General features: G+C 40.4%; 1 protein-coding gene across 1 annotated transcript; it reads left to right on the plus strand.

Annotated features, from left to right (window-relative positions):
* The first annotated feature begins 18,795 nt into the window (after nucleotides 1-18,795).
* GPR12 (G protein-coupled receptor 12) lies at nucleotides 18,796-20,130 on the plus strand. The gene has a single exon (XM_057366657.1). The coding sequence runs from the start codon at nucleotides 18,796-18,798 to the stop codon at nucleotides 19,864-19,866; it is 1,071 nt and encodes a 356-aa protein (XP_057222640.1). The 3' UTR covers nucleotides 19,867-20,130.
* The last annotated feature ends 4,451 nt before the right edge of the window (nucleotides 20,131-24,581 follow it).

The raw sequence follows: 24,581 nt of genomic DNA on the forward strand, positions 1-24,581 counted from the left end.
ATGTTCTCAATCTCTCTCCCTCAGTTCATCACCCTTAAAAGAATGGCATTTGTGTTCAGAATTCTTCGTCATGTGTCTACCATGGAAAAAAGTGATAGTAAAACATTTAAGTAGCTAGAGACTTTTAGAGACTTCAATGAAGACATAATTTTGGCGCTTTCAGCTTCACTGTTGTACATGGAAAACACAGCATATTATTACAAGCATGGGCTGCATATTCCAGGGAATCCTAATGGCTGAAAGACAGAGGGAAAATAAGACAACCACAATTTATTACTAATTAAAACAAACAAAAAAGCACCGTGTATTATGAAGGCTATTCTCATGCACTTTAAATATGCAAGTCATGGTTTCAAATATTTGGGATTCCAGACTTTTCCCCTGCATTTTTTGCTGCTGCCTGAGTAGAGCAGCAGTCTCATCATTGACACACTTCTTCACGTTATTCTGCAATATGTCAAGATCTGCGTCCTCAAAATCTGCATATTTAAAAGTATGAATCAGCAAAATTCACACCTTTTTCTCTTACTGTTAGAGAATGGCTAAGCAACTACCAGTGCAACCTGAAAAAAACAGATTATAAACACTCAAACATTGAACTGGTTGCTTTCTGGTTTACAGCTCTTGCACTGGGCTCCCACCAGCAGGAGGATCAGATCCAGTATTGTTAAAAAAAGTTATTTGCAAAAATAGTTCACAGTTCATTTATGGTGGGAATTGTTTGTTTCTTATCCCTCAGGAAGTTCTACTTGGTTGGTTAAACAAAAGAGAAACATTTCTTCATTTAAGGACTTGGATATAGGAAAAGAATCTTATATTTTTTCATATATTAGAGAAATATAAGATCATTTTCCTTTTCTCATCACTTTTTCTTTTTTACCTTTGCCATGTAACACTGTGTCTTGTGGGCTGTTATTTAGTTAAAAGAAGATAAACGTACTTTGCTCCAGAACACATTACTATGAGGGAAAGCCACATAAACACTGAGGGGAAGAGAGGACTGAAAAAAAGCCACTCAGAATCAAGCTGTGTAATGAATCTCCATAGGAAACATATATGTAATTAATTAAACATTAAAAGAGAAGACTAAAGGCTGCTAGGTGGGTCATCAAGTAACAATAAAATACCAATAAAATAATAAAAAAAAAAAAGATTCAAGAGGCCAACTCGCCAACTCAGTGAGGGACAAAAACTCTGATTAGCTAAATCAGAGATTACTTTCACTGCTACCCTAATACATCTCGAGAATTTGCAGGGTAAAATCTGCCCAAAAGCTGAATTCTCCCTCTTGTCAGAACTCTATCAGATTCTGCCTTTCGTATGTGAACTGGGTCCTCCCTCACTGCGCCACTGTGACCTTAAATGCCTCCAGACTGAGTTCTATTATGCATTCTAGCTGAGCATACCTAGTAAACAGATACATGAGCCAAACTAATGATCAGATTTATAAAAACCTGCTGCACTGTCATCTCATCCCTTCTCACACATAGCACCTGTTCTCCAGCTCATTTGGTTTGGTGGTTTTTTTCCCCATCCATCTGTTATACCTTCCACTGTCCTCGCTGGTAAGCCCTGTGCTGCATCGTTGTATAGTCAGTAGCACAAAATTATACCTTGCCAGCGCTGAACTGTAAATTAAGTTAGCAGTACTGGGATAATAACAGGACCCTGGTTCAGTACAATTCTCACCTGAACCAGCTGAATACATCTACCTAAAGGAAACAAAGGCTGCTCTTCAGCATTTTATGTATTCAGGATTTTTATTCATGGCACAATTAACCATTTCTACTGTTACAGACAGTGCTGGGCAGTTTTATTTTGAACTGCAGTCTGTCTTTCCTGCACTGACCTCTTGGTAGGTAACAGCAGACAGGCTTGCTTTTGCTCTGTAGTGGCGACAGCTCCCTGCAATGCTGTAATAAGCATGCTGTGACAACCAGTAATGACACCAGCCAGAAGACACCCGAAAAACACTGCAGTAATGTTGAAGTGAAAAAAATATTTAAGTCTGCAATTTCTTTACAGAGAACCTGGCATTGAACCCATATCAGATGCTTGCTGAAAGCAGGACCCCGTGAAGCTTCCAGGCTGGACTGGGACGGTGCCCACTGTGATGTGCAAAGAATTGTGTGTAAGGACTGGAGGTTTTGGTTCCTTCTCTGCAAAGCAGAAGAGTTCCCCTGCATGTTACCCATGAATGTATGTTTGCACAGATACGCATTAAAATATATCTGCATAAAGTAACCGGTTAACCACCTGCCTTTTTCCATCTATCCCTGTCAAGAGAGATGGACAATGTGTGTTCACCACACAGCCAAGGTACCAAGTAAGCAAGCGGAATATTTGTAACCCTCCCCTTTCACCTAAAAGAGCTTAAGTTGTGCTGAAAATACATGTATGTATTTTCTTGATTCTTCCATGTTACCTTTGCAGGGAGAAATTTCTCCTTCCCTGCATCTGGAAATCTTTGATTTTTGGAGGAACTAACCATTTCTCTTAACTTTGACCTTAATTCTAAAGCAATCTGAATATTTGAACAGCAGTTGAAAAAGGCCAGTGCAGAAAACACAGCAGCTCTCTAGAACCTGTGTCCATCCAAGCATTTCACTCCACACTGGCTGCTGTCACAGGCAAGTAAATCCCAATTACTGATTCCCTTACCAGCCCAAGAATTTATCCTTCAAAAGATAATTAGGAAAATAACAAACTGCTACATTTAATATCCCCATCCATGCACACCATACACACCCATCCAAGGCACTGAATCTCAAAAACCTCAGAGTTAAAAAATACTTAATGATTTCTGGGTTTGTTATCTAAGTTAGCACTTCAACAGGGACCTGATCAAAATAATACAAACAGGGAATAAAACAAAGAGTCTCCAGGCTGCAAGGACTGGCTGAATTCTCCCTTACCGCAATTTTGTTATGCATGTTTACATTTTTCATACAGAGCTACTGGCGCTTTTTGAAATTCAGTTTACATCTTGACAGCTCCAGCTGACAGGTCAATGCTGCAGACCAAGAGAAGCTGAGAGGGTCAGGGCCTTCTCTTAAAGTCCTGGTTGTTTCAAAAAGTTTGTAGTTATAGAGAAATTGAATGCTCCATTCATGAAATACTGCAGTACAGCCCATTTCCTTCTAATTGCTGGAGACATACAGCCTTTTGGTACTTTCTCATGTGTTCCATCCTGTTTGTATCAGAAATTTCCATTGCTTTTCTCATGAACCATGGCTCTTACTAAAGTTTTTCTGACTTCTTTCATTGTCATTGTAAAGACAGAAGAGCAGACTGCTCCATAAGAAAATGCACATGAAATACAATGTGCTTTCCCTGACCCACACAGCCTGCTCCAGGGAGAAAGTAGCTAAATGCTTCTGCATTGCCAATAGGTGCCTAATAAAAAAGAGAGTATGCAAAAGAGAAGTCACCTGCTCTACAAACTACTGGCACAGATACAAGTATTATCCAAAATGCAACATCAGGGTCAAATACATATCTGCTTGCAGCTTTGCCATAGTTACAACAGTAATGCTTTTGTCTTCTCCACTTTGTTTAATTAGTGTCACATCCATTACTGAGCTGCAGTAAAACTGACATTTCAGGAAACAATGTCTGGCTCTTGCTAATCATAAAGAGAGCCGTAAATCTTGCAAGGAGAGACTGGTTTTAATTTGTGCCTATGGGATCCTCATATTGAAATACTGGCCTTAAATATCTGTTCCACAGGGAGTTACTGCTGCACATTAATTCTGAACTTAGCAGTTGCTGAGCTGCAATAAGACAAAAAAAAAAAAAAAAAAAAGAGTGATGAATGACATAACGCTATGTGTCACAGCATGGGGAATGCTGCTGCATATGCCGGAGTGCACTCACCCACAAAGCACACCACACCAATATTCACCCCCTACACACAGCCTGTGCTACCTGCTTTGAGGAGCAACCAGTGACAGAGAGCCCCGCTTTACCAACAGATCCAATCCTACATAAACAAAGTTACATGGAACAGCAACAGAGCCCATCAGAGAGATTTGGGAGGTCACCATCGGATTTGCCACTTCATGCTTTGGCTATAATGACTAATATGGGGACATTTCATTGAGTCATCTTCCATGCAGCCCATTACAAAAGAAAAAAAAATTAAAAAGTCAGATAAAGTTAGTTTTCTGAAGTACTTTTCTCTGGCTTAACACGCTTTTAGATTATGCGGCTTCCTATCTTTGTTGTGAGGTGACATAAGGTCATTATGATTCATTCAAACTGTCCATTTTTCACCACAGTCACTGCTGAAAATGGCACTCCAGAATGCAGATGCCCTTCAAATACTGCAGTCAAAGGAAAAATTTTCACACCATATTCAAAAAGTCTCAAATCCCTCTTCGTTGTGGCCCTTCACACAGGAACTTTTCCAAGTGATGGCTGTAAGATGGATTGCTGCTTATTTTTTTAAGGTGTAATGAGGGAGTTTAAGGGTCTGTCCTTTCTTCAGAAGTCTTGTTAATATACATGCTGTTACATTTTTGCTTTTAAACAAGCTAGTAAAAATATGTAAATTTCAGATTTCCCACATTTTACATGCAAAATCTCTCTAATACAAAATTGTAGCAAAAATATATTTGGTAAATGCAAAAGTACAAGGAAGTCTCAATTGGATGAAGACAGAAGCTCGCCTTTTTGCATAAGATAAATATTTATATTCATATAAGATTCTATTATGTTTCATAAATATCTCAGAGTTATTAACGTCCTTGTGGTAGCTTCCTGAGACATGGAAATGCTGTCATGTCTGCTTCAGAAAGGAGGAGCTGAAACACAGAAAGACTGAGGTTCACCTCATTGAACTTCTAGTTTCTTAATCTGAATTATTAGCCTGGGTTCCTTTCATCACAAAGTGAAAGTGAGAAGCAATCACTTTCAAAGTCATCAGCAAGTCAGCAAACACATCAAAACAAATCAAAAAAATAGGTAACCATTTGTATAGAAAATGAAAAAGTAAGGTCAAAAACCAGTCTGGATTTCTGGACTAAAATGCACCAACTAATCAACTAATAATGTTGATTTAAGGAAACAGTAAGTCTGCTCAACTTATTTAGTATACTGAATTATGTTCATTTGTTGAACATAATTTTATCAATTTTCCTTTACTTTGTTTCTATTTCCTTGAAATATTTCCCTGTCACAAATCTTTCTTGGAGCTTTGAAATGAAATGTGTCAGCTTTCAAGTAACACAAGGGCAGGAGAAATGAGCTAGCGTCCAAAGAGAAAGGAGAGAGTAAAGCCAAAAGAGCATAGTTGTGTTTTAAATGTATTACAGTCCTCTTATAAAATTCCCATCAGTTTGTCTAGTTACAGTGGAGTTTTTCCCCAATATTTTTTTTTCCAGGAGAAATGAGGTGTGATACTGTGGGTTGTGTTCAAAATCAACTGCTATTGCTGATTTCAGTAGAGCTATTCAGAGTGTGAAAAAAGCTAAGTGCAGTAATGTGGTTCATCTTGTACGGTTAAATGAAAGCAGGTGTTTAGAACAGACAGAAAAAGGGTGGCCAAACCATAGGTCTATTCAAACTAGTATTAAATGTATTCCACATTTTGGAAGCCAAGTCACAGACAAAGTGTTTTGGGTTTTAGTAGTGAGTGATTTTATTTATTCCACTTTTACAATGATTTGACAATAACCAAGGTAATCAATTATGAATTTCAGGTAAAGTTCTGGTTTCTGCTGGGCTTGATTTTGCATGCTGTGGTGCAGCTGAGAAACCTATGAGTAGTATTCCTTCTTTTTCTTTACCAAACTTGTCTGGTTTTCAACATTTGTATTTATTCTGAAATCAATTCAATTTGATTCACTTCTAATGAGCCCGTTCCTACATCTACTATTTTAAAGAGGAACCAAAATGCTTTAAAATAAAAGTATTCCAAACCATGCTTACTCTGGTAACCAGAGTTTACATACTGCACAGGCAAGGAAATGTCAAAGCACTGAAATAAAAGACCAAAGAAGTCGGTCTGTGGAATCAATACAGAACTATGCCACAGCAGCTACAGAACAAAAAAAAATTAAAAAAAAGCACGGCAGAGTGTTCCTATGGTTAGACAAGTAGTTCCAGGAAGCTTGTCAATACACGGGCCGTAGAATCTCTTGTGCTTTTTTTTACGTGATGGAAAGGCATACATGAATATTTAGGTCAAATAAATAATATATATCTCATAAATAGTATAAACCAGTGGGTGTGTGCTTGGAGGTTTCACTTTAGTGGACAACATTTGTATCTTGAAAATGGATGCAAATGTGTTTTAACTATTTTTATCTAGATTGCTTGTTTGGGCTAGGGTAGAGTTAATTTTCTTAACAGTAGCTGATGTGGGGCTGTGTTTTGGATTTGTGCTGGAAACACTAATAACATGGGGATGTTTTTGTTACTGCTGAGCTTACACAGAGCCAAGGCCTTTTCTGCCTCTCACCCCACCCTGCCAGAGAGTGGGCTGGGGATGCACATGGAGCTGGGGGGAGACACAGCCAGGACAGCTGACCCCAGCTGACCAAAGGGATATCGCAGACCCTGTGGTGTCATGCTCAGCATACAAACTATGGGGAAAGGTGGCTGGAGGCCACTGCTCAGGGACTGTCTGGGTACCGGTCATTGTTTTTATTGGCATCACTTGTCTTTCTATGGTTTTATTGATCTCTTTTGATTGTTACTTTCCTTTTCACTCCCAGTTATCACCATTAATATTATTATTTTATTTAAATTATTAAATTATTCTTGTCTCCATTCACAATTTTTTTCACTTTTACCCTTCCAATTCACTCTCCCCAGTGGGGAGTGAGGGACCAGCTGGTGCTTCATTTCCAGTTGGAGTTAAACAGCAAGACAAGAGTACGGAATATTTACATAATCTTCCTGGCTTTTTTTTCATATCCATATCTATAAGGATGCACTTAGAGAAAAAAAAAAAAAAAAAAAAAAAAAAAAAAACAAAAAAAAAAAAACCCAAAACAAAACAAACACTGCCCCCCGCCCCCCCCGGCCCCCCAGACAATAAAAATGAAGGAAACACATTCCAGGTGTAAATGAAACTATACTGGGTCAGTTAATCGTTGCTAGATCCCTTTCTCTTCTAAATAGGGCTCTTACCAACCAACCTGCCTATTTATTGAGTAGTCCAGAACTTTTGTCTTTCACCTACCACAGATTTGAATTCTGAAATGAAGACTAAAATTAGGACCATAGGATTAATCACTTATAGAAGGATACACAAAAGCATGGCGAATTAGGATTAAAAATGCAGACAGAGAGGTGAAACCCTCCAGCAGTCTGAGACCAACAACTGTGCATACAGCTTCTATTGTATATAGATTTATTTCTTCTTTACTTCATACCACACATTTTCCTATTCATTATCGGCCGGCTACTATCAGGGATGATCATGTGCTCTCTAACTCACTGCTTCACTTAGTAATGCAATTGCTGTCTCTCCTTGTCTCACTTACTACACTCGTCACATTTCCAAGCCCCAATTTCAAGGAGCTAATTACAGTCATAATTTGGGCACTTCCAGACCAGCACGAATGCCTTACATTTGCCAGATTGTGTATCCAGATCTCTCTGTCTTGTGTGTACTCAGCAAACAGATAAAACCACAGCCCAACATTTTTGGAACCTGTTGTAGATCAATGTTGCATCAGTATGTCACTGATGACTTGGCCATCAATAGAAGTTAGTTCTGCTCAATTTATTTTATACTGATTTTCCCACAGAGCTGCTCTGATACTAAAATACCTTAGACAAAATATTACAAAGATTGTAACCCCCAAAAGGCGTAATCTTCTGCAATCTGCCAATCTCAATTTCAAGAGTGCAATGACAGTTAAGGGTAGTAACAACTTCAAGGTCTTGTCACTGGATTCACCACTCAGGATCTGGCATGTATCTGCAGCTCAGAGTTTCACAGCTTTTGTACTCACAGCTTGTCCTGCTCAGCACACAAGGTAATAATGTAAAGACAGGCTAATCTCAAACTGACAATGAATATCCATAGAATTAATCAAAAACATCTAAGAAGAAGAAACATTTAAGCTAGAATGCTTACAGTGCATGGCTTGGAGCGTTTCTGCTACAGAAACTTAACAGATGCAAGGATGTAAGCACACATATCTTTACTTTTTCCATACAATAGCCACCACACAGGAATTCAGAAACTTCTCATGTTACAATTGTTCAGCATTGTACTCCTTCATATGGCCACTTAGCTACCTTCTGTCCTGTTCCATGCTCTGTAAACCACCCCTATGCCACAGAGCTTCAAGAAGAAAGATGGAAAGAAGAAATGTACCAGTCACTGCATCCATAAATGAGGATAGCGTATTGTTACAGCCTCTGGTCAGGCCATTTCTGCAGTGGTTATTGGCACATATAGCAATTCTCCTGGAAACAGCTGAAACCTGAAGGATTATAGCAGCCCATGTCACAATACTGTTAAAAACAGAACTAAACAAAGCAATGAAGACACAAAAAGCAAGGTGAGCTTCTTCAGTGCTGTATATGAGTTTGCTATAGAGTGTTAAGCTATGAGTATGGACTAATTTTACACAAAAGCACTGGAACAGAATTACTTTCAATTCAGAAGTGGTGCTTTCCCGAGGGAAGGCTCCCAGGAGAACCACTTCCAATGGTTTTTGTCCCACCCCCTTTCCTCTAAACCCTGTGAAGAAGTGCTGTATTTCAATCCCTGCCAGAGAGAGAAAAATGAGAGAAAAATCATTCTACCAGGCTTGAAATCCCCAAATGCTTTTCATGGTTGTAATTTCCCCAGTGAGCAATTTTTAGCAGAATGAGCAGATAAAATTACTCTGCAAACCATCAGACTGAAGTATAGAATCGTCATCACAATCAGGCATCATTCTTGCAACCATTTCATCTCAGGAATTCCTTGCATATTTATCCCTCTTAAAGGCAAGGGGACAGAAGTCTCTGAATAGATGCTGTATTCAGGAGATCCTTGTACACTTTATTGCAATAGAAACAGCAGCTGTATTTCCTGTATTTGCTGTTCCATTAGGATAAGCCAAGGCAGCCCAGTGTTCCCAGTTACACGTGAGCAGCAGCTGTACAGCTGAACCATTTACGCCATCGCTGTACCAGCCCTGGGTTCTGAAGCAGGACTGTGGGATTATTGAATACCAGCCAACCACTGAACCCAAATATGTACAGGTGACATCGAGCAGTTACAGATTTACAATCATGTAAATGAAATCACAATGAACCACTAGCTCTGCTCATCACATTTTTCCTCCTGATCCTCAATCTGTCTTTCTGGTACCATATTTTATTTCATGGTTCTGTTGTGAATAATGATTGCACTTATAAATCTTCACAGATTCAGATACTTAGTTACACACTTCTTGCATCTATGACCAGGGTATCAGCCCTATAGACCTGGATTTATAAGGCCACATTTCAATTATCAGCTCTATAGTCATGTATTTTACCATTCCTTTTTCATTCACAGTTTCTAAATGTCTAGATATATAAAGCATTTGACATTTAGGGAAATAACAGCATTATAACAAATATGACAATACAATAATTTTTAGACAATACATGCTAGCAAGCAGTTAATTTTCAAGAATTAATTTCAAACCTAATATACATGCTTTAAAATAAATTTTAAAATTTAAATGAGAGCACTTGGTTGTATAAAAAGAATTACATTATAAGCATGATCACTGAACCCAAAATATGAGTGAGTTATAATTAGCATGCCAGCATATAAATGCCGTAGCAAGAACTGACACTGGTTACAAATAATTGATTTGTGAATAGATATATTCTCTGTGAACTTCAGAAATCTGTAACTCAAAATCATTCTCATTACAGAAACTGGTCATCTTAGCTGGAAATACTTCTATAGATTAATGAGCCATGAAAATCAATCACTTTTATGGCCACAGAAAGAGGTTGTTCTGGGTCACCGTCTAGATAGTAAAACATTAGAAGCTTGTGATCTAGTTTATAATTCAAGATAGATTATAGTTAGCCCCACAGATATTAAAAACTCCTTTCTTCTCCTGAAACAAAAATTGCTCTAGAGACCTCTGCAGCTGATAGAGTTTAAACATCAAGTCCAATAATTTTGTTAATACATGTCTGTTAATGATCAAATTTTTTAAGAAATTGTTTATTAGTACTTGAAATGGGTATCCCAAAAGAAAACAAACCTAGCTCTTAAAATTTCAGTATTGCTATATTGTCCAAAAAGTACAATAGTAGCTTTATTCTTTCATGATTTGTTTAACAGAAGAGTGGGAGTGAACGTAGGATGAGTCAATAGGAAACACAGGTTTTAATTGTCACCACACCTTTGTCTTTGAAAGGGAATGCTGGAAGCAATTGAAAAGTTAGAAGCCCATGTATTGATGTTTCATTATCTGTCGCTGGAATCATGCTCTGCTGTCTATTGTCCAGTACCATTAATAAGAGTTTTTTCTGTGTATTAATTCGGTCTATATTAGCCAAACAAGCAGATGCTGCTGATACAGTTCAGTAGCAAAAGCAGTCAGCAGAGCAGGAGGATTCTTAAGAGACTATTTCATTAGCTATCACATCAATTAATTGAAAAATACCCAAAAGGCTCATTAAATACCTCTGTTTTATAGAAAATAAGAACACTTCTAGAAACATGATACACATGTACATAACAAGTATACCCAGCTACATACATGCCACAGTGCAAAGATCAAATGAAACTCAGAAATCATTGAGATTCCTAACATTTAGGACCCAAGTGTATCTTTGGCTCAAGAAGTCTGACCTCCATAAGACTTAATCTAATAATTATTACATTGAATTAATTAGTCAACAACATTAACAGTCATTTGAAAGGGGTTAATGAGGTGGCGACAAAGATGTTTTAGGGAACACATCTGCTAAGTGTTAAAGGAAGCAACAACAGAGAGCACGGGAGAGCATGGATCCAGAAGTCTTTAGAGGTGATGAACAGCCCAATACTAAGTTTAACATTTCCTGAAGAGTATTGGAAGAGAAAATGAGCCTCTCATATTTGAAGTTTGAGAGGCAAGAGTCAGTGGGAGGCTGTTAAGAGAGGATTAAATTGTTCAAAGCACTGCCATAGGTAAGCGACTGTCATGGTTTTACTTGGCCTGATTTTTGGTGGTGGGGGGATGGGACCAAGAAACCACAAAGATGTCTCCTGTGACAAAGTTCTAGAAGCTTTCTCCTTCTTCTCCAGCAAAAGAAGCCCTACCCCCTGTGTTTTAGAGCCAATCCATTATGGCTCTGAGGTTGATGGACAGGCTGCCCATCAGGCCTGGGCCATTTGCACAAGCTAGTTACACCTCTGTGATGATGTATGGTTTTGTACTTAAGAGGAATTCAAAACAAGGTAGGGGCGGCCGCCATGTAGTTTTTAGGTTGTTAGTATCGTGCACTGGGGAAAACCAAAAGGAGGGTGAGGAGATGTAAGAAGAAAAATGGAGACCCAAGATCACAGTAAGGAGAAGACGGGATGGGTTGCTGTGCTATTGCTGTGGTTCTCGAGCGTGGAGAAAACAAGTTGTTCTCAAAAGGACTATTTCATCAATGAGAGACCTGTACAGAAGAGGAGAGCGACCTTGCTCTGAGGAAAAAAAAACCTGGCCTTTGAGGACTGAACTGAACTGATTAGAAGCCAAAATAGGGGGAAGAGGCTTGGCCCCCCCCACGACCATTGAAGCAAGTTGATGCTAAGAAGAAATTGTGTTATGTGGGGAGGAAGAGGTGTCCCCACCCCACGTCTGAAGTAAGTGGATGCTTAGAAGAAGCTGTGTTCTGCCAGGAGATTTGTGATAGTGGTCTTGCGCTGCCAAAACAATGCAGTTTGGCCTTGAAGAACATTCTTTCCTTTCTCCTACGAGGTAAAGAAAAGAATCCCTTGCCATCAGCAGTTATACACTGACTGTTTCTTGGGAAAAGAACTTCCACAGCTTGGAGCTGTAAGAACTCTTCTCCTATGATGCTGGATGTCAACCGTAATGATTAGTTTGATCTATGTTAGACTTTCATTCCTGTCCCCTGTGTGTGGGAAGACATGGAGGGGGTGGAGAGAGACGACCTGAGAAAGAGATGGGTCCCCTGAAAGAATAACAGGTGTCTTAAAATGTCTGTTTTTATTCTTCTTCTCCTTGTAAATTTTTCCGTATCTTTGTTCCCCTCCCTGGTGTGGTAGTATTCTTAGTAGTTTTTAGTAATAAATCTATTTTGCAACTTAAATTATTCAGCCTGTCTGACCATTCTCTGGAGCATATATGTATCTTTCTCTCAATTAGGTTATGTTATCTGAAAGCCATAAATTTTCGTGTTAATTGGGCTTTTGCTCTCCCTTCTCTCTCTCAGGTGGGGGGAAGGGAGGGAACGTCGTGGGTTCAGTGCTGTTTGGCTTTCGGTCAAGTTCAAACCATGACAGTGACCTCTGTAAGCAGCATTCTGGATAGATATCAGCTGGAGAAGGCTCCATTTGATAGAATTGTGCTTCAGTGATGAGGGACTGGGAAAGACCTATCACCATGCAGGGGGTCGAGAAAGGCAGTGTCATAGCCAAAAGGATATAGACTGACTCTGAATGCAAAGAGACAGAAGGGGCTGAGTTGGAGAATATCTCTGGAAAAAAAAAAGTAGGGTGATGATCACTAGGTAGGAAATCAATGGGAAAGTAAGATGAGGAGGTGAGACTAGCCATGCCAGTCCAGGGAAGTTTTATAACATAACTAAACATGTTTCTTTTTAAAAATGTGGGGTGAATAGCTTCTGCTCCTGTTCAGAATTCTTTCTTTCACTCATGCATTCCCCAAGGAACACATAAACCCGTACACATATATTTCCTTCTTTTGAAGATGACTGGATGAAAAAAAGCAATTTTAACCTGTTTTTGTTGAGATGTTTTGAGAGAAAACTTAAAAGTAGTTCTGCTACTGCTGGCATGGTCATATATGGTACCCATTGTTAATATTCAAGATTTGAGAGGTCTGGTTAAGTTTATTGTAACTAAAAGAATATTCCTTTCAAGTAAAAACTAACAGCGAAGTTTTCCAGCTCCCCACTTTTCCACATTGTCAAATATGATCATAAATAATTAAGCTTCTGTCTGACCCATCCTAAATTGCACTTGTGTTACTACACACTTGGATTCCCCAGATCTCTGACACTGGTATTTGCAAATAAAAGACTAGCCAAAAGCTGCTTATAAAAGTCAAAGCAAAGTGCACACTCTTCAGTTCCAGAATAATCCACCCATGATAAATCACCCTCTCACCCCCAACAAGAAAAAAAAAGAAGAAAAAAGTTATTTAAAGCACCTATGAGAAGAAGTAAAAGAAAAATAGTATGTTGTGTAAAAGGGAGCAGGAAAGAGACACAGTAGCTACCAAGAAAAACATGAGATATATTTGCAGGGAAATATGCCTCCAAGACACTCAATTCGGAAGACCATGACTACTCAGCCATTTACCAGACATGAAAGCAAAGAGCCTATCAGGATAGGACAATGCCTCAGAGCAGCCCAAACTACTAAGATCATTTGGCATCCTAGGAAAAAATGTTTGCTTTCAAACATCTTAGACCATAAGACTATCATGTTCTTTCATCTGAAGAGAACAAACCGTGAATTATAAGAAAATTCTCCTTGGCATAATAGCCTGCCAAAAGGAAAAAACTAAATTACTACTGATTTTTTGTAAGGTTTTTATTCTGGTATGTGCCTGCATAGAACTTGTTTTTTAAGAGTGTCTCCAAAAATGTATTAAAAGGAAATGCCCTAGATGTATAGATCCAGTACCTACTTATCCTGCTTAATTTTGATCTGTTCTTCTCTAACTTCAGCTTCCAGACATTACACTTTTTTCAGTTAATTCAAGAGCCACTCAAAATTCTGGTGAAAATATGCTGTAATCCATGCACCTCTTGAACTTTCTTTAGGCTAACCAAACAGGTTACAATCCTTCACTAGGAGACATTTTCTCAGTTGTTCAGAACTTTTTTTTTTACTCTTTCCTGCATTCTCTCTCATGTCTCAGTATTTTTTAAAGCACACTAGCCTGAACTATATAAAGTTTTCAAATATTGATCACATGAGTTCCCTGTCCAGAAGTAATAATTACTTCCCTGCTTCTGTTCATGATTCTCCTTTGGTCACAGCAGCCCTCTGTCACAGCTCGGCATAGGGAACTCATACACAACCAACTACTTCCCATGCACAATCAGTGCTATCCCCTATAACGTGGTCCCCTATGATGTATATATGACAAATCATCTTAGAAATACAGTAATGCATTTAGCTGCATGTATTAAAAATAAATTGTCTGAATGAGCTGTGCGACAACAACCCCCCCCCCCCCCAAATGCTCTTTATAACATATTCATTCCTTACCAGTTCTGTAGGTTACGGAATAATTGCAAGTCTGGCACAGGTTCTGTCAGAAGCTAGTGTTTTAAGAGGTTGTAAGAAAACAGGTATAAATCCCCTTCACAAGTATTTAAATGAAAATGGGCACTTCTTTTATAATGGCATATGGTAAGACAAGCAATTTTCAAAAATGTGTTGCATCTGTGGAGGGAAAGAAAATACCTTCCCATTGTAATAATGCCTGTGTGATAAGATTTATTTTCTATTAAATTGATACAAATTGGCAGAGTATATCTCTCTCTTTCTTTTGGAAATGGACAAAGACCGATTTAGAATAAACCCAAAATATTCTCTACGCAACTGCAACTTTAGTTATACTCCTAATGTTTCCAGCTTGCCTAGCAATTCAGAAAAAATGAGTGAAGACTTCACTACTTGATTCACCAACTGGAGATAAAAAAAGAGAAAGTTAAATTTAAAAACAAAGGTTAAATGGGCTGTGTGGTGCCCAGGGTATGCAGCTTCAAAGATTCTGAAAGATCAGTAATAACTGCACAATTCTGTGCATGGGAAGAATTTCGTTCATTACATGGTCTGAGTGTCTAAATGACATTCATGTAACACTGAAGATTACATCAATGTGAAGATGAAATCTCCTGAAAGAAAATTATAACAAAAGCCATTTCCAAAATGCGCACATGCTGCTGTCATATATTTGGATGTTTCACACTCCCTTGGTACAGCAAACCATTACTATCTGCAGGAGTTGTTACCAGAATATGAACTTCCTTAATTTTATTTAAAGTACTATAAGGCTACATTTGGGGAATAATAAAATCCAAAGGAAAAGTAACTCCAGGTAATGAGGATTCTCATGTGACTAGGTGCTCCTTCAGGGTGGTTTCGATTATATGGATTAAAGATTAGGAGTCAAAACAATGGGATTAAGAATAGGGAGAGAGTGCTAAGGAAGGAATAAGAGAGACACGAGACACTGTTGGATTTTCTGAAGAGAAGCCTGCTAGATGATATGGACCCAGGTGAAAAATATGTCAATGTGTTATTTCAGGCTAGTTTTTTTTTTTTTTGGTATTTGAATGGGACTGTTTAGTGTGGATAGCTCTCTAATTACTGGCTGATAACTCGGGATGCATCCCAAAGCCTGATGCTCCTGCTGTTCAGACCAGAAATGCAGCGGTGCTGATGACATTTTTCATCCCTCAGCTGCATGAAGAGGCTCCCATCCATGGCACACAGGGTCCTGGAAGCAGACTTGCCCCTCAGGACATGGCTGGGGCATGACACCAGAGAGGAGCTTGCCGTGTATTGCCAGTTACAGATACCTGAAGGGAAGTGCATGTCCCTGAATCCAAACCTCCTGGACGCAGCAGTCACAGACTGCTTGAAGAGTGAGAAACTTCCAGACCACGACCAAGAAAGACAACAGCACTAGACTTCACAGGTCTGTTACTCCTCACAGGTATATATATTTCTCAGGATATGACAATATTATATGCAAAGTTACAGTGTGTTACCTGAGCTGGAGCAGAGTACCTTTGTACATCACCATGGCAGTTACCACGTCAGAGATCCTGAGATCCTGGGTCCAAAGGATAGCACAGCCTGACCTCTGCTTCCTGTTCCAGCACTAGGCTGTTCTGTGCTAGCTTGAGGATCAGCAAGCATCTCTATCAGCAGGTTCATGAGAGACAGAAATAATCAGCAAGGCAGTGGTACAAAAGCTCTTTAGCTATGACCTATCACTAATTTTTGCATCTGGTAATCTTCACAATGCCTAAACAGAGATTTTCCTCTAAATTAGAAGTGTTCTGTTTCACTGGGTGAAATCCATGTCAATGCCATTTGCCCTAATGACGACAGCCCACCATCTCAGTAAAAAGTGACAAACTGGTGATACAGGATACAAACATTGTTTATAATGTATTATAATTGGAATAGAAATCCTTTACAAATTAATTAAGTGAATAAACACAGCTCTCCAAAGTCCTAAATTAAAATATTCAATTGAAACACTTGTCTTCAACATTTGTGAAACAAATGTTAAAACATTTGAAGAAATGCTTTTGCATTTTTATTGCAACTGTTCTAAATGGAAGAGTGACAGATGATGAAACACACCAAACATATTCAGTTCAGATCACAGGAAAGTATTTGTCACACTGTCACATAGGAAATCACTGGGTAAAACTGGAAGACAATGATCACCAGCAAGGTGATAGCCATTTTTAATCCTTGTTATGAAGCAGGAAGGGCACCAGAAATATGAATGAATCATCTTGAATCATCCAGCAAAGTTTCACAAGGCATAGCACAGTGACTGAGGTTGATCTGAATGCATGCTTGCTGAATCCATAACTCAACAAGGGTCCCACTGGCTGACTGCACTACTCAACATGTAACACCTTTGTAAATCTGGCCACGTGTCCCCAGTGTCACCATCCAAAGATGCCAGGCATCCCCATGCCCACACTACCCCAGCAGGGTAGTGCCCAGCCACGAGCTATCTGCTCTAGACCTGATACTAGGCATGGCTCCTTTAAATTTTTTATACACTATTGCCATTTCCATAGGGTTGTAGGCCACAGAACCACAGACTGGTTGAGGCTTCAGGATGCCTCTTGTGGTGGTCTGACCCAGCCCCACTTCTCAAAGCTGGGTCAGGTAGAAGAAGTCATTCAGGACCTACTGGAAAGGAGGCTGCAGCCAGGTGGTCAGCCTCTTCCCCAAGGCAAAAAGTGACAGGATGAAAGGGCAGTGACTTAGGCTGCTCCAAGGGAGGTTAAGGTTGGACATATGGAGAAATCTCTTCACAGAAAGGATGATTAGATACTAGAATGGGCTGCTTAGAGAGGTGGGGAAGTCACGATCCCCAGAGGTGTTTAAAGAATGATTGGACGTGGCACTCAGTGCCATTGCTTGATTGAGAAAGTGGTGTACAGACATAGGCTGGACTTGATGATCTCAGAGATCTTTTCCAATGTAATTGATTCTGGGATTCTGTAATTCTGTGATTCATTTCCAAATGGTTGTAGACCACAGCATCACAGAGCAGCTGAGGCTCCAGGGTGCCTCTGATGATGGTCTGGTCCAGCCCCACTTCTGAAAACTCTGTCAATTAGAAAAGGTCATTCAAGGCCACAGAATCACAGAACTGTAGAATGTTTTGGGTTGGAAGGAACTTTCAAAGACCACATAGTTTCAAATCCCCGTGGGCAGGGATGCTACCCACTGGATCAGGTCACTCGGGACCCCATCCCACCTGGCCTCGAACACTACCCGGGACGGCGATGTCATCAGCTTTTGAGTGACCTGCAGGGGCAGAGACACCACAGCCTCTCTGGGCAAACCCGTGCCACCAGCACTTGACCACCCCCGCAGTATAAGGATAATTTTCATTTAAATAGTTGTCAGGAGGTTCTTACTGCAAGGGAAAAGCCGGCTGGTCCCGGAAGAGACCAGCGAGATGCATCTCCTCGGCGGTCAGCGAGCCCCGCAGCCCCCGGGCCGGGCGCGGCGATACCTCGGGGGAGGAGGAGGAGCAGGGCGGGGGCGTCCGCCCTCTTTTCCCCCCTCACGGCCTCCCACGCGCGCACCTGCGCAGGCGCGCGCGCACGAGGCGCGCCCCCGCCCCCTCGCTCCCTCGCTCTCGTTCGCTCGCGCACACACAGGGACACGCACACGCCCTGCGCGCGCGCGGGGGGCGCGCACCTGCGCTGCGCCCTCAGCTCCCCCCGCGCGCCGCCGGCCCCGCTGGCGCCTGAAGGGACCGCGGCGACCCCTCCGCGCCTCCTCCTCCTCCTCCCTTCGTCCGTCCTGCCTTCCTCCGAGCCGCCGGGGGAGAGCCCAGGTGAACCGCCGCCGGGGGTGTGTGTGTGTGTGTCTGTGGTGTCCGCAGTGTTCGCGTCGAGTTTGCAAGTTCTCAGAGGATATCGCCCCCCTCTCCCCCCAGCCCGGGCGGGGTTTTCTCACTGGGGATCGGTGAAAGATATTCCCCCCTTCCCTCCTCCTTCCCCATCCTGTCCGCTCCCGCCGTGACCAAAAATAACCCGACGTTGAAATCGTGGCTGCAGGAGAGCGGGGTTTACGCCGCCCCGCAGCCGGCCCCCACCCCAAATTGCGGGGTTTTAGAAGGGGCTTTAGCTGCTTGATGGGTTGCCTCCGGTACCCGTGCCTCCCTTCCCCGTGTAGGTTACCCTAAGGATAGCTCAGCCTCCGTGCATCATCCCTTGGAGGGTAATCTCGAGCAGTTTAAAATATCCTCTCCCCCTCCCCCGTTTTTGTTTTTATTTTCTATTGTCACATTTATGTAACAAGTGCCTGCCTGCTCACCAGACTGGTGTTGCTGTCTAGGGCGTTGCATGCTCCGGGGGGGGGTGATGTATCCGGTGCTGTGGCTGAACATTAAAAGTAATGTCTTTCTGTTGAAGAAGACAGGGGTTAAAATGAATGAAGATCTGAAGGTTAATTTGAGCTGGCTGCCTCAGGATCATGTAGAAGCCAGCTCTACAGAGAATGCCTCAGCTGCAGGCTCCTCCCTGGTTCCTGCCGTAGACCCTGAGCCAGAGCTTTTGGTAAACCCCTGGGACATTGTCTTGTGTACTTCAGGGACTCTTATCTCCTGCGAAAATGCCATTGTGGTTCTGATAATTTTCCATAATCCCAGTCTTCGCGCCCCCATGTTCCTCCTGATAGGCAGCCTGGCGCTGGCAGATCTCTTAGCAGGCATTGGATTGATCATCAATTTTGTTTTTGCCTACCTTCTGCAATCAGAAGCTACAAAACTGGTTACGATTGGACTGATTGTTGCCTCTTTCTCAGCATCTGTTGGCAGCTTGCTGGCAATTACTGTTGATCGTTACCTCTCCCTGTATTATGCTCTGACTTACAATTCAGAGAGGACTGTCACTTTTACCTATGTCATGCTTATATTGCTCTGGGGAGCATCTATCTGTATTGGACTGCTGCCTGTAATGGGTTGGAACTGCCTCAGAGATGAATCCACCTGCAGTGTTATCAGACCACTCACTAAAAATAATGCAGCTGTCCTGTCGGTCTCTTTCTTGCTTATGTTTGCCCTCATGCTGCAGCTCTACATTCAGATCTGTAAAATCGTGATGCGCCATGCCCATCAGATTGCCTTGCAACACCATTTCCTGGCCACTTCCCACTATGTGACTACCCGAAAAGGAGTGTCTACTTTGGCCATTATTTTGGGGACTTTCGCTGCTTGCTGGATGCCTTTTACGCTCTATTCTCTAATAGCAGATTACACCTATCCTTCTATATACACGTATGCCACTCTCCTGCCAGCTACCTACAATTCCATCATCAATCCTGTAATATATGCTTTTAGAAACCAGGAGATACAGAAAGCGCTTTGGCTCGTCTGTTGTGGCTGTATTCCTTCTAACCTGTCTCAGAGAGCGAGATCACCCAGTGATGTCTGATTGGCAGCCAGGAGGATGCTCCTTAACGTGTTACTTTCCAGACATTCTGTTTTTGGTTTTGATGCATTCATTAAATGGTGTGTGATGGGTTCAGATAAAAACCACAGGATGGACTGACTTTTTTGGGAACAGAAAACCGCAGCGACTGAAGTCAATCGAGTGGTTTAAGGAAGATTTCCAAAATCAAAATAATTGGTGTTCTTACAGATGTATAATGTTGCTCAGGGTCTTTTTGTCATATTACCCACACTTTGCCATGTTTGCCACTATTTTGCATTAAGTTTTCTAATTAAAATTTGATTGAAACAGCATCTTTCTTTAAAATTGTTTACGTGATTGGGTTTAGTCATACTTCATGTTACAGTCTGTTAGAATTTTTTTTCCACTTTAATTTTTTTTAAAACAGAAAAAAACCCCAACCAAGTCCTGTTACCCCATCTGTATATCATGAGAATACTCTTCAAAATAATGGCCAATTGTACTGATTTATGTGGTATTTATTGTAATAATCTCAGTGCAACAAATTTGCTGTAAGTGAGAACGTACTCATGCAGCTTTTTATTTTATATGTCAGCATGAACTAGGTTGACAATTGTTTTCAAGAGACCTGTTCTCTCATGCGTTCTGGCTGGATGTTAAAGCAAGAGATACACGTTGCTTTCCTTTTCAAAAGTCAGGCATATGTTTTCACTTGAGTGTGGGACATTGGAGCTATGCTATCAATTTTAAAACTGATGGGGGTATCTTTGAAATTGATGAAACAATATGGCCTCTTTTGGCTATGCGTTTGTAATAGATTGAAAACTAGGTTTCTCAGACAAGCTTATCTTTACAGAAGAGTATAAGAAATGTTTAATAAAATAACCTACAAATTGCTTGCAGCACGTATCTAGCACTACATGAGATGGTTCCCTGACATTTGTTATCAAGTCAAAACTATTACCATTGGTTTTCACTGTTCTCCTATGTAATTTTAAATACCGACATTTTTTAATTCTCCTAGCATATCAGGTTCATCATTATATGCAACCAGAACTGCAAGGTAAAGCAGTGTATTCTCCTTTTCTGGCAGTTTCATTCTTTGCACTGTACACTTGTCAGTTCACTTCATTTTAGGACTTCATTGTAGTTCTGGTCTAGAAAGCAGAGCTTCCTCTCATGAATAGCTAAATTTCAAACTGCTTCTAACCTTCCACTGAAAACACATTAGAATGCACTAGGAATAAAGCATTGTTTTCTAATTTGAAGACTTGATTGTCAGAGGGAAAAATCTCCCTGGCACTTGTCTTCATGAAACTTACGGTGTACCCTCATGTCAGTGCATGGGAGTTTCAAGTATCGCTTCCATTGGTGTAGATGGGAGTTCAATGTGTTCATGCCCTAGCATCAGCAGGAGGTTATACTCCCTTGAATGTCAAAGTCAGCATATTGTATTGTTGCTTCAGTACCTTCCATTAAAAAAAAAAAAATCTAAAACTCAAGTGTAAAAATAGCAATATTTGCAGTTCAGTGAAAAAATATACCTGTGTAGTAGAGATAATAGACAAATGCCCTGCTGGTCTGGATTTTTCAGAATGGATTCTGTCCTTTTCACGTGGACGTTTGGATGACTGTAGCTTTTTGTGGCAAAGTTTCTGTGACTTTAAGAATCATATGCTATACACAAAGCTGAATCTCAAATGTGAGTTGTCTGTAAACAAGGCTCTGTAGACAATTTTATGAGCAATAATTATTTTTACTTGCAATGCTGGGTTTAAATTCCATTATTTACTTGGTTCAACCTTCATGATATTTGGTTCTTACTCTGTAATCTGATTAGTTTAATAATTGCATGGCATGACCCAGTAGAGCTGTGAATTTGAAGCTCCCTTGGCTTCTCTGTGATTTACAGATGTGCTCAGCAAGTTAGATTATGACCTCTGCTTGGTGTAGGGTATTGGTGTTCTTTATCTACTTCTGAATGCTAATGAAAACCTAGTCATTGAATTTTGTTACAATTTTTTGTATAAGAAATACTCACTTCATAAATATCCATGCTATGTGTGCAGTTTTGCAAGTATGCAAACTATTGGGAAATAATGGCAGTAAAAGTCATGAGATGGATAATGCAAAGAGGCTGAATAATGTAGGATGGTACTTTTAAAAGAAAAAATAAGTTAAATTCATGCAAACTTTGCTCCCCCTGCTTTTTCCCTTATTTGTTCTTCTGTATCAAATTGGTAAAAGTATGATGAAAGCAACTACAACTGTGACCAAAGTTCAGTCCTGAGGGCAACCGTTGTTTTCCTTTTGCAGACCTCTTCTCATCCTTTTGGATAACCTCACAGGCATTAGTGTTTTTCTCCAGGCAACACCTGTGTGGTAGGGAAGCCAGAGAAAAACAGCACTGAGGGAGATAATGTCATTCCCTATTCTCATGCTGTTTCACCTAGTGTCCTTGTCATCTTCCTTGCTCCACAGGCTGCTCAATTCCGCAGAGACTCTCCACTGTGCCGAGGGAGTCGACCTCTTCCTTGTGCCAGAGCAGAGAGATTTGTAATTGGAAGCTTCTCTCCTGAGGAGCAGAGCAAGTCAAACGGAGGAAAGAAGGATTAATTATAGCAATCCCACAAAGCTAGCTCACAGGGATGTGATTTGCCCTTGTTTGGGGAGTTGTGCATGGTTACCTTCCACCTCAAACAGATGAGAAACATGATTCTGCCTCCCAAGCTACTGCTGTGACGTCCAGTGAAGATTTTTGCCTCTTCCAGAAATGTGTTCTTAAACTGCTACTGTGCAGCATAGGCCAGAAAATCCTATGGAAGGTCAGAGACTTCACCATAGTTTGCAGTATTGGGATAGGTGCTACAGAACACACCTCTGAATGAGCTCTGGGAAATTGGGGCAGAGCTCTGGGTACAAAGCTGCCTATTTCACCTGCACAGAAGAATTGCCTCAAAGACAGGCAGTTTTCAGACCCTTCAGAATGACAGTGGAGACCCCAGCTCTGTATTGATGAGGTGCCAGTATCCATCCAAGATCCTCCTGAGACTGGCAGAAATCCAGCCAACTTGTAGTTTCTGATATTTTGTTGTCCCATCAAACAACCACAGTACATAAGACCCCATAAAGGGGAGTTAGATTGACCACTGACTGTGTGTACAGTGAAGTAGCTTTCATATCTCCATTGTAATTAATTTTTTTTTATTACATACTTTAGTTTAAAGAATTGAAGTTCGTGTTTATTTATTAACACAGTTGACCCAAAGTTAATAACAGGTTGTGTCTTGATGGGAAAAATTTGTGGTCAGTTTTTCATACATTCATCCTCAAAGTTTGGGAGATTTTTTTTTTGTCTTTTTTTTTTTTTTGAAAACCATTTTCCCTAATAGTAGTATTTCAGCAATAAGGAGAAATATGCTTTTAGCACAAGAACAATAAAATCCTCCATGATGTGGATACTATAAACTGCTGAGTAAACTCAGAGCAATAGAGAGGAAGCAATATATACATTAGATAAAAACCAGAAACTTGTGTAAGGACTTTCAGTAAGCATAGGTCTTCCTTTGTTATGCAGATACTATTAGACAGAGGCGGGACATTATTTCTGGTTGATTTGTGTTATAATCATTGAGTTCCTGAATAGAATTACACAGCAATAACATTTTATCTTAATTCTTGGTTCCCAAATTTGTGCTATTTGCTGAAAGAATTTTGTACTGCAGTGGGGAGTTTTATTCTTTTCACAGTGTTTGGCACTTAGTTGTACAGCATTCTGTGGATAAATTATTGTGTTCAGGATTTCCAGTTGTAACTTCATCCCAAGAATACCCAAATTTGTCATGCTCATCAAGATGACTATGATAAATGGTGCTAGCCCATTCTGAAGACAGCTTAATTATGATATCGGTGTAGAAAACACCTACGAATACCCAGGCTATTTGGAAGCAAGCTGAAAGGCCTCATATTGCTGCAGTGTCTTCCTGCCATGGCCACTCAGTGACATAAGTAGTTGTATCCATCTTCTGGTGTTCAGGGACCAGCCTTGAGGCATCTTGGAGTCACTAAAACTCCTCCATGGACAGCAGTGAACTTTAGCTTAGACCAGCGCTCATGCTGTCCCCAAAGAGCTATTATTCTGTTGCCTCATTTTCTTAGGGATTTTTTTAGCTTTTAAAAATAAAATACATGTGGCTTCATTTTCCCAAGGTGATAAGCAACCTGCTGTGTGACTGGAAGTTGGGAGAAAATAGCATTGCTACAAGTCAAGCCCCTGAAGCATAACTACACACTCATAACTTTAAAAAAAAAAAAAAAAAAAAAAAAANAAGTGGTTCTGTAACACTCAGAACAATGTCTTCAAAATGTTGGCTCTGATTTTAAGGAAGAAAAAGTATATATGCTCTGGTTTTTTTTATGAACAGTAAATAAATAAAGAGCTGGACAGAGTAGTTGCTATTTAAAAACCCACCAGCTATCCTGTTACTTTATCTCAGGTAGTGAGTGGTTCTAGATTGGCTTAGTGGTAGTCCAGAGATGTTCAATGGAGAAACAAATAAGATCTCTCAATCTCTGTTTATGGAGAACTAAAGGGAAGAACTAAAAGGGAATGGTATGATTTATATCTCATGAATAAGCAATAGATCAGGAATGATAAATTAGGCATGTGTATCTCCCTTATCTATCAGTGAAAGAATGATGGTACTCCCAACAAACTTGAAAGGTTTCTTGTCTAG

The sequence above is a fragment of the Malurus melanocephalus genome, unplaced genomic scaffold (assembly GCF_030028575.1).
Source record: "Malurus melanocephalus ecotype Western Australia unplaced genomic scaffold, MMel_1.1 scaffold_70, whole genome shotgun sequence".
Lineage (NCBI taxonomy): Eukaryota > Metazoa > Chordata > Aves > Passeriformes > Maluridae > Malurus > Malurus melanocephalus.

Bases quoted from the DNA above. Each gene is read 5' to 3' on its own strand.
- GPR12 (XM_057366657.1), top strand. From the start codon at position 18,796: ATGTATCCGGTGCTGTGGCTGAACATTAAAAGTAATGTCTTTCTGTTG.